The 16,042-nt window shown below is 43.9% G+C and overlaps 1 protein-coding gene across 1 annotated transcript; it reads left to right on the top strand.

Moving 5' to 3' along the window:
- Window positions 1-12,730: 12,730 nt before the first annotated feature.
- LOC103291356 (10 kDa heat shock protein, mitochondrial-like) lies at window positions 12,731-13,156 on the top strand. The gene has a single exon (XM_054712247.1). The coding sequence runs from the start codon at window positions 12,731-12,733 to the stop codon at window positions 13,154-13,156; it is 426 nt and encodes a 141-aa protein (XP_054568222.1).
- The last annotated feature ends 2,886 nt before the right edge of the window (window positions 13,157-16,042 follow it).

Consider the following 16,042-nt stretch of genomic DNA (forward strand, 5'->3'; position numbering starts at 1 on the left):
AGCCTTAGTTTCAACTGTCCCATAGGGACACTAACAGTTCCTACCTAGTACGGACTATGGGGTCAGGGAGTGTATGTTTAACTCAAGAGGTCTCAGGATATCAGTTTGCATGTTAAAGCATTGTATAAACTTCAGAGGAAACCACCTCCATAAATATTAGGGATTATTATATGGCTTTCAGATTTATTTAGTGTTTTTCATTTAGAGAGTGATATAGCCTAAACATTTTCTTTTTCTCCCCATCCAACTGACTTTAAAACGAATTGAGAAGCTCGGTCAGTGGAGAGATTTCCTATCTTCGCTCTCTCCTCTCAGTGGGCTGACTTCCTAGCTAATTCTCCCCCTCTGGATAGCTGTAAAAGCAAGAACCACTGCCAGGACAGCTCCTATCAAAATATTTTAGCACTTCTGCATCTGGTCCTGGCCATAAAATAGAAGTGAAGGAACACTTATGTAAAGCTTTCAGAACCGCAAAGGAAAAAGGAGAGCGCTTGTTTTATTGGCTCCCGTCATACATCTCCAGGACAGGAAGGAAAAAATAACTTAAAGATTTAAACCAAAAAGACATTCAGTGGAAGAAACGTCAAGATGTGACATGAGTACCAGCAACTAAGATAAACAAGAGCGGAAAAAGGAGTGAATGTTGTGGAGCAAATGATCTTTCCCTTGGGCTCTGTTTAGCTCTGTGCACCAAGTAAACTAATGAGCCGGGCCAGTGGGAGACCGCAATGATCCATATGCTAACACATCAGCTCTCCACGCAGTCCTCCCCGCCCTGGCCCCACCGCTGCGCTGGCGGCCCACATCCACACCAGCCGGTCTCCCCGGCCCCAAGCCTCTTCCTCCCATTTTCTTCTGCAGCCCAGTTCTTTCTGTCCCAACCCTTCTTGGGATCAAATAGAAAATGGATCAGAAAGACAACATTCATTTAATATGTATCCGGAATTCTGCCATGTTCCAGAGACTAAGCTGGGATCTGGGTGTGAAGATAAATAAGACAAGAACCCCCACACTGGAGGAGTGATGGGAAAGCTGTGTGCCTGAGCCCACGTGGGGGGTGCTCTGAGGCACACAGAGGGGTTGTCACTCTCTCTGAGGGCCACGGGAAAGACAAAAGCTTTAACTCGGCATTTCTTCTATCTGCTGTCTCATGTCGTCCTCATGATATCCCTTAGGAGGGAGGCATTGTTTTTATCACTTTATAGATTAGCAAACCAGGGCTCAACAGGATTAAGTAAATGACACAAGTGCCTGCATCTAATTCTGACTGCAGAGCCTCTGTTTGTCCCAGTTACCTTGCATTGTTGGCATCGGACAGGAAGGTAAGGCTGGTGGGACGCAGGGGAAAGAAGAAAGGGTGGTCGGTGGGAAACCCTGGTGGAGCTGTGCATAGTACTTGGCATGGCGGAATGAAGAGAGAGATTCTATGGAGAAAGAGGGGGAAGCAGTGGGTGCTGAAGGCTCCCTTACCCTCTCCCAGATTCTGGAATTTTCTAGCTGGTTTTCAGACCATTGGTAGCTCCATATGCCATGGTAAAAAAAATTAGAGAACAGAAATTGCTAAATGTTACATCAGCATTCCCACTCCCACCCCCAATTTACCAGCATACCCTGGAGGGGAGGCATGGGCGAGTGCGGATGGTCAGTGAAGCATCCTATATAATAAAAGGCTAATATGCAAATCTACAGAACAGTGGGATGACCGGTCGCTATGAAGTGCACTGACCACGAGGGGGCAGATGCTCAATGCAGGAGCTGCCCCCTGGTGGTCAGTGTGTTCCCACAGGGGGAGTGCCGCTCAGCCAGAAGCCGGGCTCATGGGTGGCAAGCGCAGCAGCCGTGGCGGAAGCCTCTCCTGCCTCTGCAGCAGTTGGACATCCCCCAAGAGATCCCAGACTGCAAGAGGGCACAGGCTGGGCTGAGGGACCCCCCTGAGTGCACGAATTTCATGCACTGGGCCTGTAGTCTACGCATGATACATTTCTTTGTGGTGGTGGTGCGGGGGAGGTCTGAAGTCTCAGCAACACACATCCCATCCATTCACATACCTCTGCTTCTAGAGATGAGAGAGAGTTCTGGGTGGAGGCCCTGGTGTGTCCGTGTGAACTGACTTTTCTTCCCGCTCCTTAACATGCTGTAGTAGCCAGGCTTCTTTGGATTTCAGATTGCGAGTGACAGAAACCAAACTCACACTCCCTTGAGCAAAAAGGAGCCTTTGTTTGATCAGGCACTCTAACCAGGACGCGCAGGAAGGAGTTGGCCTCAGGGATCCCTGAGAGTCAGAAAGTGCTGTCAGTTGCCAGCTCTGGATCCTTTTCTCCCTCTTTATTCAACTTTGTTCTAGGTGTTTGCCTTATTCTTTCCAATTTGCACAGAGGGTTTCTATGCAGAGGAGGTGGGAGTGGTCGAATCTCAAGTGGGAAAGGGAGGAAATGGCCACAGATATTGTCAAGCTGTATCTTCCCACCTTGGCGACTCTGGAGGAAAGAGACAGCTTCTTTCTTCCAGTCTCTTTAGGGAACAACTGTGATGGTTCTGGCTTAAGTCATGCACTCATGTCTTGGCCAATCGCTGTGGTCAGAGGAATGGGATACTTTGACTGCCTAAACCTAGGTGATGTGCATCCCCTGAGGCCAGGGAGAGCGATGTTCTGTTTGGTGGACCCACCGGGTTTGGAGTAGCTTTTAAAAAAATAAAGTGTAAAGTTCTGCATAAAGGAGGTCACGGGTTGTCCATCCTCATTTAAAGAGAGTGAAATAACTGTATTTACACTATGGCATTGTGCAATGGACGTCCAGGGTGTAGGAGGGAGTGGCAGGGTAAAACATAGAATCAACCTTTAAAATTTCTGTCAGTGAAAATTTGGCTTTGTTTAATTAAAGAAGGGGATTGTTTGCCAATAGTGATTTCCTGCTTTTTACATGCAAGCCTCACAGTGAGAAAACAACTGAAATTAGAGGTGATGGGATGAATATTTAATAGACATGAAGAGCTGATATGTCGAAAATGGGATGCTGATTCATAAATTGAAATACACAATTTAATTTATTAGAGGTAATCAGTAAATCTTTATATCCACTAATGGAATAAAATACAAATTGCATAGTCAGCACAATTCAGAGCATATGAACTCTGAGAATAATGCAAAACAATAAAGAACAACAGCTAAGTTAATTGACCATTTCCATTTTTATTAATTGGAGACCTACATGGCAATTACTTAAATTGGAAAGAACTGTATTTTGTGGATAACATATTTAACCATACCAGATATTGTCTTGGTAACACTTATTTTTATCCTGTTTATATTATACTAGGAGCCCAGCGCGCGAAATCGTGCAGCACCGCCCATCCACCTGCAGCCCTGCCTTGACACCCGAATCTGTCCATGCAGAGCTCCAGCGTGTCTGGCCCAGGCCCCAAACCCTCTGGCCTTCTCTGGCCACTTCAAGCCCTGCCCTCAGTCCTTCAAGTTGCCTTGGGCTGGTCCTGCCTTCTCTGGGCACTTTCCCGCTTCCTCCCCCTCTCCGGAGCAATGCGGCAGCTCTGCCCCATCATGGCGCCAGAGGAGAGTGTGGAAGCCTCCTGCCTGCTGCACTGTGCTCCTTCCCCTGGCAGGTGGGCCGCAGGGCACTTAGAGTGTGAGCGGTGGGTGGCGAAGGACTGGTGAGGGGGGCACTATGGGCTCTCACCTCCGCCCTCCCCGGCACGGGATGGTCCTGCCTCCTCTGGGCACCTCCCTGCTTCCACCCTGTCTCCAGAGCAACGCCCCAGCTACTATGCTAATGACCTGGTCATTACCCGTTATGGCATATCGACCATTAGCATATTAGCTCTTTATAATTTTTATTATTGTGACTTTCAATATTATAAGCCCAAGCAGTACGCAACATCTCTGGGCCTTCATTTTGTCATCTGTACAATAAGGGTGCTAGAATGCTGGTCCTAATACATCATTCATCGGTAGTGGGGCTACAGGATTTCATGAACATTTTATTCCATTTCATGGAAGCTGATGTTGACCATAAAAGTGTGATTATCATCCATATGGTTGGAGTTCTAATTTTTCTTAATCAAACAGCCTTAATCATCATGTTGATAAGTTTTATAGCATGCAAATATTATTCATTTGAACTTATGAAATAAGTTTACTTGTTTTAAAAATTGCTTTGCCTATTGGGTAGAACTCCATGAAAGATTTTGTTGGAGGGAACATGGTTTTACTGCTTAAACAGCAGCAATAAAATATTTGAAAACTGTTGAGCTAGAGGAGCTTCAAGGTTATGCTCAGTGCTCAGACTCTGAGATTATATACAAGCAGCATCCCCAAGCTTCTCGTTCCAAGATGTGGCAGATCCAGGCCTTGCCCTAACCTAGCTCATCATCTTGAATTAAGACCCTCAAAAGACGAAGGCCCATTTTGTACACTACTTTTCACTTTTGAAAAATCGCTTGAAGGATCTAATGGTCTCTTTGCACGTTTAAAACTGTCAAACAAGGGGGAAAGTTCTTGCTATATTAATAAATTAAAAAAACAGGCTACAAAGAAATATGAATACTTACCATTTTATAAAAATAGGTAGCTGGGTCTAAATAGTAAATGCCAGATAGATATAAATAATATTTCTTTTTATTGACCTTACTATGCACCATTACTATTTGAAGAATTTTGTGTATATTAACCCACATTTTGCCCCAATCACTCTATGAGATAGATAATGTTATTATCTTCATCTTACAGATGAGGAAACTGAGGCACCACAATTAATTAGATAACTTACCCGAGGTTATATAAATGCATTGAAGGAAATTTCTGGCAATATCTGTTCCCAAAATTCTTTGTTCTTTTGTCTGTGTGTAATCTCTAAAAAAAGAATTTATGTACTTAGGTAAGAACATGAAAGGGGAGGCTATCAGAGTCCCCATGCTCTTTTTTCATGAAAAGGGTCTCACTTGGACTCTGAGGGGTAGAGATGCCAGAATCATAGACCCAGCTCTGTTTGGGAATGGGGCAATGATCTATTAGGACTCACAGATGATGTTTTCTGTACAAATGTGGGATGGTAGCAATTCAGTTGGAGGGAAGAAACAGTTACGATAAATGTCCTTGGGAAAAGCCCTTGCCCTGACAGGCTGTCTCCCTCTTACAGAGGGTGAGTCTTCAACTTGTCCTACCAGGCTGTCAGCACCCAGCCCCAGGATTGCAGAAATTAAGTCTCCATTCACTTGGCTCAATGAGAATCAAAGATTTGGCACCAGCCCATGCCAGTGTTGTGTTGAACTGTTTTTATTTGTGTTATTCATCTGTTTTAAGTCTCTGTGTTTAATTTCCCCAGTGAGATTGTAAACTCCTGGATATCAGTGACACTGTGGGACACACTCTCATTTTCCCCCAGAATGCATTAAGTACAGAAAGTGCTTGATGAATGGTAGTTGAATGGAATGGAATCAAATCTGTATGTAATGGTAGATTTGGGCAATTTGGAGTATTTATTTTTCTGCTTTAGACCAATGGACAGCACATTGATAATTCAATCCATCACATCAAGGTAGTCTCCCATTGAAAACAGGTCACTTAGGTACATGTTCTAAACAACAACAACATCAAAAAGGCCTGGCTGGACTGCTTGGGTTGTGCCAGGTCATACTACAGTGTTATAAGCTACCTTAGAGAACCCACACTGCAAACAACAGAAGGGTCTTCTCTTTCTCTTCCATTCCCTCTCTTCCTCTTTTCTTCTGCTTTCTGAACAATTCAGTCCTAAAGCCATTATATGGGGCAGAGCAAGGTGGACATCTATTCAGATGGGTGGTCTGGTGTGGGGTGTCAGAGCCCAAGCAGGATGAAGATGGCAATGGATCTATTTATGGAAGGGGATAGTGGCAATGCTAGGAAACTGGCTACATACAGGGGATGTGGTTGAATAAATAAATATATTAAAAAGTAATGGGCGCCAAGTCTCTCACTGTTGTATAAGGGAAAAATAAGGAAAGGGAGAAAATGAGAATGAACATTATGGTGTTAAATTGATATTGGAGGTATCAGTGTAAGTTTACAGAATTCAATAAATATATATAGATGTGAAAGAAATTTAGATGTAAATATGTTTATGTATATCTATGTCTAATATATGTCTCTCTGTATCTATGCATGTGTTTGTATATACTTACATACACACATATGCTTTTCCTAACTATTTTCCTGACTTTTTAATATTTTCAATTTCACATTTACTTCACCTGGCATTCATTTTTGTGTGCAGCTTGAGATGGGCACCACTTTTTTTTTTTTTTAATCAAATAGCCAGTCAATTTCCCCAGCACTATTTATTGAATAATTTATCTCTCCCATTGATCTGAGATACTTGCATTTCCATATGTTATGTTGACTGCAAACATCTTAAAAAAGCAACCCTGATTGTCTAATTGTCTCATAAGCGACAGAGAAAATGCTGGCATATCTCTGCTGCCTCTCCTCTGACATCTTGCTGGGCACCAATGGCCTATTTCCAACTCAGTGTCCCATAAAGCATCCTTAAGCTCAACTCTTCCCAGACTCACCTGGTCCTGTTTGTCCTCAGGTATTCCTGACCTCAGGAAATAGCACCCTCAGCCTGACTGCCCAACAGCAGACTGGGTGGACCCTACACCCCCCCCTCCCTATTAAGCCTCTCCCTCCTTCCCTTTCCTCTGCAGCTCCTTAGTTTAGACTGTCATGACTTTCCCCCTGAGCTATTGCAAAGGCTTTTTCATGTTACTCCTTCTACTCCATGTCTCATACTGATTTCTGAATAATGAATATAAATAATAAATAATATATGATATTAATAGTAATCTGAGCCTGCCCCTTTGACTGCAGTTCAAAAGCTCATGTTTGTGCATAGCAGAATCATGGCCACTGTAATTGAACTTCCGGCTGCTCTTTCCCCTACTTGACTCACACTCCTGTCCCTTGTACTCAGCTCCAGGCCTGGGATATGCCAAATACTCCCCAATTTTGTACTTTTTTTTTTGCACAGCCTAGTAAATTTATTCTTTTTTTTTAAGAAAATCAATTCTTTCAAGGTCCAGCTTCAACACAGCCCCTTTCCAGGCAGTATTTCCCTAATCCTCCAGTTGGAACTCATCACTTCCCACTTATCTCCAAAGCACTGAGCTTGTCTTATACCACGTGTTTCATTATGCTGCACACCTTAGCTTTCAGATCAGGAGCCTAACCCTGAAGGCAGGACCACATCTTTGCTACGACTGACCTCTGCCTGTAGCTAACAGTTTAGCCCACTTTTTTGGGCAGCTGGCTAAGTGCTTTAACTCCCTCTCTCCCTCCTTCCCTTCTTCCCTCCCTCCTCCCTCTCCCTCCCTACCTCCTTCCCTAATAAATGGCAATTGGATCCCAAGCTCTGTTCTAACACTGGGGATATTGTTACTAACAAGACAAGGTTCTTGTCCTCATGGAGCTTGCATTCCTTTGGGAATTCTTATTTAATCTTATCAAGACTCTGGGACATAGGGGCTATTACTCTCTCCCTTTAAATTATCTATATATATATAAAAGCCTAATATGCAAAGTGTCCTCTCAGGAGTTCGACCGACCGGGAGTTCGATCACTCACTATGATGTGTACTGACTACCAGGGGGTGGCATGGAATGAAGGAAGGCCCTGGCCAGCAGCCAGCAGCCACTAGGGACCCTACCCATGCACGAATTTTGTGCACTGGGCTCTAGTCCCTCAAGAATGGCCACATATTTGATAAGTGGCAGAACTGGAATTCAGATTTGCATGATACTAGTTGTCCCCAACACCACGCCTTGCAGAAACATTTGTGGAACTGAAAAGGAGAGAGGAAAACAATTTTGTGTCCCTATTTAAAAACCATGACCACCTCCCCCACCTTTGCTATCTCTATATACTTAGGAAGTAATTAGAAAACCGAGTCTTACACCCAAGTTGGATCTGTATTCTGAGGGCCCATATTGCTTTATTACAGAAAAGTGAACAGAAAGAAACTCACATTTACTGAGGTAGACATACCTGCATACTTTGCTTTTTAAAATCTTCACAAGAACACTGGGAGGTATACACTGTTGTCTCCATTTTTATAGGTGAAGAAACAGACTCGGGGAGGGGGTTGAAACAACTATCCATAATCACATAGCTATTTCTCACATTATCCTTTAAATAGAATTTTTATCAATGCATATATAGAACTTATATAAACTAAATCATGTTTAAAATGTAAACAGGGAAGTTGCTATTTAAAGGATTCCTATAAAAAGCAGAGTATTCAATAAATGGTAATTGGATTTACTCATTTGCCATCTTGGGGGAGAAAGACAAGTAAAACTGGATTTGGATCTCACTTCTTATGGCAAAATAAGTTCCAGATGGATCAAAGATTTACATGTAAAACATGAAATCACAGACATACTAGAAGAACACATGGATGCATATTTTTATAATCCTAGAATGGGCAAGACTTTTAAAAATATAACACAAAACCCAGAAGTCATAAAGGAAAAGATGATAAAATTGATTACATAAAAATTAGAGTTTTCTATAGCAAATTTCAATCTCAAAAGTAAAAGGTAAAGTGTAGACCTCACCAGAAGACTGCATAGGGTGTTGGAACTAAATCCCTGTTAGCAATACAGGACTGCATGTCCCACCCATAGATTTTGCTTGACAACTTCGTTAGTAGACAGCCAATCAAAACCAGGATCAGGGTCCGTATTCTATATCCTGGACTATCTGTTTCCTCCCAGTCTCAAATTACAACTACAGTTGATCCTTGAACAACATGGGTTTGAGCTCCACAGGTCAATTGGAAAAAAACTCTGAATTACACTCAACTGTAATTCACAAATTACTAGTTGGGGACCTGAAGTAGGGAAATACGTGATGTGCTTTCTGAGGCTTTAAAATGGAAGGAATGGATGTGAAACTGAAACCTGTGGCCTGTTTGACAGGGCAGATTTGATGGCTCGGCGTGACCAGATCCCCAGCATCCCCGCCCCTCCTTGAAGCTGGGTCTCAGTCATAGAAGAAAGAAAAGCAAGTGTGAAAAGGCAGATGACATCTATTTGATTCCTGTCGGAAATGGATTTTCTGTGCAAGGTACTACTTTGCTATTTTTAAAAGAAATTTGGTTGAAGGGAAGGCGTGACTGAGTTTATGTGACTTCCCTTAGAAAACTTACGGAATGTATTAATGTAGAAAACGTTAGGAACTGGGTTAGAGGTCTGTGGGGGGATATCTGTGTATTTGTGTTACATTTAAATTTGCAAAGTGCATATCTTCTAGTAAGCTATTTGTTAGACATGACAAACCTGGGCTTATTGGGGATGAGCAATGGACTTTTTTTTTTTTTAATAACCATGTTATTTTCCATAGTCATTTAAGTCATATCATAATGAGACTTTTTGAATAATAATGAAGCTTTACAATAGAAGATAGGTGTTTAGAAAGGCCATTAACCTGTCCCAGTCTAGTAATTTTTGCTTTATAATGGAATCTCAGTGGTGTGTTTGTGTGTGTGTGTGTATGTGTGTGTGTGAGAGAGAGAGAGAGAGAGAGAGAGAGAGTTGAAAGAGCAGCACAATTAAAGAGCTATAGCACCTTGGGGCCCAGACAGCTTTGTTGTGACCCTGGGAAGATGGTTGAGGAAACCTCCTTCCTAGTTGAAAAATTATTCCTGAGCTGTCATAGAACCCTGAGAATGAGACATGACACAGGAGGTGACAGTGAGATCAGGGCGAATCATCACACCTGGATCCTTGAGTAGAGGGCAAGGGAGGGAGAGTGCCAAGCACGCATGATTGAGGTGGGCAGTTTCAGAGTGCCAGCTTCAGTGGCAAGCTGGAGGGGATGTGTACACACATTCTCAGGAATTCATGGGAACAGTTAGAGCGGAGCCCAGGAAAGACTGGACTTCATGGCACATGAGCCAGGAGAGGGAGTGAGGGCAGGACGTGTGCAAGGTGAGTGCAAATGCCCATGAGGCCCCACAGGTTGGTGAAGTCTGAATATTGTTGCGCGTTATGGTTCCACCCAGGGTTTTTGTGAATCCTAGTAATACGTACATATGCAGCAAGGACTGTTCTTCCCTCTAAGCGTTATAATTGGTTGGTACTTGGAAATGGCAATGGTATTACAAGAGGCCTAACGCACGGAAATGGGTGTGGGTCCTCAGTTTGGTTGTGAGTGCCAATGAAGAGTGAAGAACCTGGACTTAAAAACACCCGACAGGCTTCTTTAAAGACCCTGGAAAGGGATAAAGTGCTTGGCAAGTTTTTCAGAAAGGGAGAAACAGCAAATGCAGCCTCACTACAACTTAATTACTTTGCATCCCCTGGCGAGATAAGTGCCTAGAGAGTGGTTTTTTTAGCCCTGCCTTCCCTACCTTAGATACTGAGTTTCTGTAGAGACTGAACCTCTTCCTAGATCAAGGCAATGAATGTCAGACATGACCAGAGGCCTTGGGCCAGCGGTCACCCAATGGGTCTAAACCTCTGCAGGCCACCTGCCGTATGCACATAGCTCATGTTCTGGGACACAAGGGTGGAAACCATGGGGGTCAGAGGCCAAAGCTGGTGTGTTCCTCAAGAGTATTGCCACATGCCCTGGACGGGTAGTTCAGTTGGTTAGAACACCATCCCAATGTGCCAGGGTTGAGGGTTTGATCCCCAGTCAGGGCACTTACAGGAATCAACCAATGAATGCATCAATAAGTGGAACAACAAACCAATTTCTCTCTCTCCTTTCTTCCCTCTCTCAAAAATCAATCAAAAAAATTTAAACACATGTAAACTCTGGCTAAGGAAAACCACGTGGACACTGGAAAAATAGCAGGTGCAGAGGTAAAATAATAACAGCACCAACACAACCGTGCCAATCGCTCCCATTTACTGATGGCTTACTAGGCGTCAGGCACTGTGCAAAGCACTTGACAGGCATTCTCTCATGTAGGAAATTGAGGCAGGTGAATGGAGAGCCTTAGAGGCTTGACATTTGAGGTCACATATACCTTAAGTCACGTGGTACTTCAGTAAGCGTGGCTAAATGTTTGAGAACTCTTGAGCAGTTATTTGGGAGTGTTATCAGCTGTAGAGCTATACAAGCAAAATTGCTAAATCAGTAGTGGGCTGAAAAATAAAACAAGAAGTTTTATAAAAACGGGAGACCCTGTGATGGTAGAGAAGAAGATATAGATCAGGTCCACTGTGAACAGGCTATTATTGGGGCTGCCTTGAGCAGAATACTTCAATTAAAATTCCAGCAGCCAGTCTAAGAACAGGCTCCTGCTTCCTTCCAGCTGCTCAAACCAGGGACAGGAAGCCAGGAGTCACTCAGACCCTGGCACAGCCACGGAACTGCTAGGAAGGCCAGGGCCTTACTTCAGATCCTGCAGGTGGCCTCTTGCCCAGTCCCAAGGCTGTCTCCCAAGAAACAACGCGGGGAGTGGTACCCAGGAAACTGGGAAGCAAAACTGCCCTTAGCTGGGTTATCAAGACTGCACACAGAAAGACTGTGATCAAGAAGAAAACCCATGCTTAGTATTCCCACGGAGAGTCAGACATGGCAAAGTGGCCCACGACATGAATTGGCTCTGTGCTTCACCATGGCAGTCACGAGGCGTGAAGGAGGGACTTGGTGGGCAAGTGGTGCAGGACAGTGGGTCACGTGCAATTATTACTCCCTCACCACTCCATGACCCACACCTGACCCACTCCTTCTGCAAGGATGGATAGGATGATGTGGTTTTAGCATAAAGGCTTTCCCCTCGGCACTCGAACTGTGGGTGCAGGGCTTGAGGTTCTGAAGGAAAGGAAGAGGTGGGGGTGGATGGCAGTGACTGTGTGCCTGAAACCAAAGGGCAGGAACAAAGAGCAGCTGCAGGGTAAGAACCTGCTCCAGTTTATTCAGAGTGCTCGATTCACTCTGTGGGCTGCAGGCTGGAGCAGAGATCTGGAACCCACCTCCCAGCCTCCACCTGTGCAGACTGAAGCCCAGAGGACAGGCCTGGGAAGGAGCCAAAGGCCTCTACTCTTGAGGTGGTTCCAACTGGACCCCCAAGAATAAACGGAAAAATCGCAGAGCGTGCCACTGCCAGGTGACAAGAGAGGGTTAGGAGAAGGTCATTCCCTGGGACCAAATCTCCCCTCTCTGTGAATGGGACTGAGTGGCCTTTGGGAGAAATAGCATAGAAGGGAGCTGCATGACCCTTTGCCCTGTAGGGGGATGTTTGCGAAGACCGCATTGCTTGGGAAGAATGAGCTCACCTTGAAGAAGGCCTAATTAATAAAATAGCAAAGTCTTGAGGTCCCATGACCTATATGCTTCCTCATGGCTGAGGCAGGCAAATGGGATTAACAAAAGGTATAGATTTTAGCATTCTGCATAGATTAATTAAACCAGACCACTGTCCACAATACTGGCCCCAGACTGCCAGCTGGAACATTCAGTGTCTGTCTGAGGAGAGAATTGTCAAAATCCTACGATTGAAAGGAATAAAAGGAGACCATGAAATAATCTGCATAAAATTTCAATTGGAGAAATGTGGAAGCGGCATGACTTGTGTTTAGGCCTAGATGTTGTTAACAAATATACTTTGAAAACTAACATATAATTCCATAAAGCAGGAAAATAACAAAGGGAGCGGCCTGCCCACAGCCCTGGGAACCAATCCCAGCTGGTGCCACTGGGGTCGCCCTCTCTGGAGGGGAGGGGCGAATGGCCTGGCGGACTCGCTTGTGCACTGGGTGGCCTTTTCCCAAGTTCACGTGTCCAGAGGCAAGTCTCTCCTTGCAACCGCAGGAGAGCCCAGTACCAGCTGCCACAGCTGGAGTCACGGCAGGACAGGCCTTTAGGAAGTCTCTTCCCCTCGTTGGCCGAGTATTACTTGAAAGGAGTGCTGCGGAAACTGTAACCAAAGGAGGCATTTTGCTTCCAGAAAAGTCTCCAGGAGAAGTATTGCAAGCAACAGTAATAACTGTTGAATGGGGCTCCAAAGGAAAGGGTGGAGCGACTCAACCAGTTAAAGTACAAATGGGAGATAAACTTCTACCAGAATATGGAGCCATTAAAGTAGTTCTAGACAACAAGGATTGTTTCTTATTTAGAAATGGGGACATTCTTGGAAAGTGCAGACTGAAATAATCACTTGAAATGGCATCATGTGAAGTCCATTCCACTGAAGCTCTGAACTCTTTCATCATGTAAATAATTTCTGTGTCTCTTTTACAATAAACTATTATTATAAAATACGCCCCCCCCCCAAAAAAAAAAAAAAAAAAGGAAGAAGAAGAAAATAACAAAGGTTGATGGCATGAATCTAGGCTGGTATTTCCCTAACTTCAGTCATTCCCATGCTACCACCTTCAACATTTTGGCCATTTCTTTGTACTTAATGTTTTTCTTTAAACTGATGTGCACTTTAAACTTATACACACCCTTTTAAAGAAGAAAACTTTGTATCATGACTCTAAAAAGAAAACCAGTATTGCTTTGACATAAATCGGAGGTAACAATAAAAAGTACTTGTGTAATGAAAACCAAAAGAATGTTATAGAACACTAGCTAGATACTACATCCCGAAGTCTCAGCCTGAGACCAGCTCTCTCTTTTCAAAAGGGAGATTAGCAAGTGACAGACCACATGGAAAGGTGTCAGCAGGCCCGAGAGAGAACTGGAAGTGAAAACTCATGTGTGACTCAGTGCCGTTTAATGCCAGTGTCTGGGCACCACTGAGAAAGAGCCATCTCCACTTCCACTTATGCTCCAATCACGGTGGGTGTGCTGTCCATTTTGGGAAACACAGTTCCTGACCATCCTAAGGAGATGTAAACCTCATTCACCCTGAATAGAGAAGACATCAGATGGGGAAAGAAGAAGGCATTTAAAAAAGTCTAAAAAGCAGATTGGAAAAACTATGAAGCCAAAACAAAGCAAGCGCATGAAAGAAGCTGAGAGGATGAGCTTATGTTTGCATTAAACAAAGAACACTAACAAAAGAAGCAAAGCGCTTTAAAGACTTAAAGTGGCCAGGAAGTGACCTCACCTCCAGTCAAGACCAGCATGAGCAGAAATGCAGAAGGTTATCACATAAGCATGTGGGCAAACTGCAGGCCATAGAACGGTCACTCATTGAGGGGAAATGGCGGGGGAGGGGGGTGGGGTGGGGGGGAGGTGGTGGAGGGATGGCCGACAGACAGACACCGCTGACTTGCTTACTCTCGGGTCATCACATGATTGAAACAGCTGGCTGAAGCAGCAGGACCTGTTTGTTGCTGAGTCAGGTATTTCAGCTCCTTTCGAACAAACACATTCTGTATCCCTGCCTCCCACCCCCACCGAGGAAAAAAATGGGAATTTGCTCCGCTGAGTTTTACTTCTCAGAAAGCTGTTTTGCATGTGGACTGTGACTTGCCCATCACTTAATTTGTTTTTCTAAAAGGAAATAAAAGGTGATTTATAACTGGTAGGTTCAGTGGCCAGTGAGAGTGATAAAATTCCAAACCCAAACCCATTGGTATTCAGCACCTTTAGCTATTCTGCTATCTAATCTAGTTTACAGCAAAGCAAAGATGGGCCACTTGGGGCTCCTATGGTAGCCATTTATGCCTCAGAAAATAATTTTTAATCATTAGAGCAGGGTAAATAAATAAAGACCAATAAAGCTCAAGGTAAAAGCTATGTGGAGATCACATCAGAAGCTACACATATGCTAACTAACATAAAACTGTGTTGTGTTGCTTTTAAAATCCCACCATCTGGGTTATAACAGTGACTCAACATAATAAACATAAACATGTAATACTGTACTTCATATATATATATAATATAATATATGTAAATATATATTTTAAGCTTCAAAATAGTGTTTCTCAAGTCCTGTTCCAAACGTGATTTTCTGAATTTTCGAAGTCCCTTCCAATTTTGGTTTGTCCTCACATTGACAGAATGAAGCAGAATTGTTAGGGGCAGAAATAGAATATTGGGGACCAGCTACAATCGTAAGAAATTTTAATTATGCTCTGTTAACCATGATGGTTCTGTTCTGATTAGAAAGCACATGCTAACCTCGCCGAGAACTGTATGCCCTGGGACATGGGAGCTAGCATCGGAATGCAGTCCATCCCCCTGTCCGGAGAACTCTGTCATCATGGAAAGATTTACAACCTCGTGGCTGAAACAATCTAGTCCAGGAGGCACCTGCTCTTTATAACCTCCAGCCCCTATTACCTGTAATTTGGTCCCAGGGTGGCCACCCTCCTGTGACACACCCCTGCCCAGCCCGCATGACTTGTAACCTGGAATCATTATCCCATGCCCACTTCCCCATGCCTGTAATTCCTACTTTCCCACGTAATCTTCGTCCTTCTACCCGATATAAGCAGCTGGCTTATGGTGGGGTGCAGAGCAGATTTTTGTGGATGACCTGCTGCTCTCCCACACTGCTGGCAGGATTGGAATAAACGCTCATATATGATTTACCCCCATTTCTGCTTAATTGGCTCAAGTAGTGACCGGCAGCCCGGACCCCTTGGTTGTCCCATTACAAAAGCACTTACCAGGGACCTGCACTAAGCTCAGGGGTCTCTCTGTAGGCGCCATTGTTTTTAATACTTATAACAATCTTGTGGTTCATAAAATATGATTCTATTTGTTTTATAAATGATTAAAATGAGGCTCAGCAAGCATCTTGTCTGAGCTGGTCTTAGGGTACCTTTGTTTTTTTTTGTGTTTTTTTAAAATATATTTTATTGATTTTTTTACAGAGAGGAAGGGAGAGGGATAGAGAGTTAGAAACATCGATGAGAGAGAAACATCGATCAGCTGCCTCCTGCACACCTCCTACTGGGGATGTGCCTGCAACCAAGGTACATGCCCTTGATCGGAATCGAACCTGGGACCTTTCAGTCCGCAGGCCAACCCTCTATCCACTGAGCCAAACTGGTTAGAGCTTAGGGTACCTTTGTCATAAAAATCTCAGAGATTTAGCTTAAAGGTTTTTTGATGCAGAGTAACTGTTTTATTTTTAAA

This window comes from Eptesicus fuscus, chromosome 22, assembly GCF_027574615.1.
Source record: "Eptesicus fuscus isolate TK198812 chromosome 22, DD_ASM_mEF_20220401, whole genome shotgun sequence".
NCBI classification, from domain to species: Eukaryota; Metazoa; Chordata; class Mammalia; order Chiroptera; family Vespertilionidae; genus Eptesicus; species Eptesicus fuscus.

Coding starts and splice junctions, on each gene's coding strand:
- LOC103291356 (XM_054712247.1), top strand. CDS start 12,731: ATGGCCTGGCGGACTCGCTTGTGCACTGGGTGGCCTTTTCCCAAGTTC.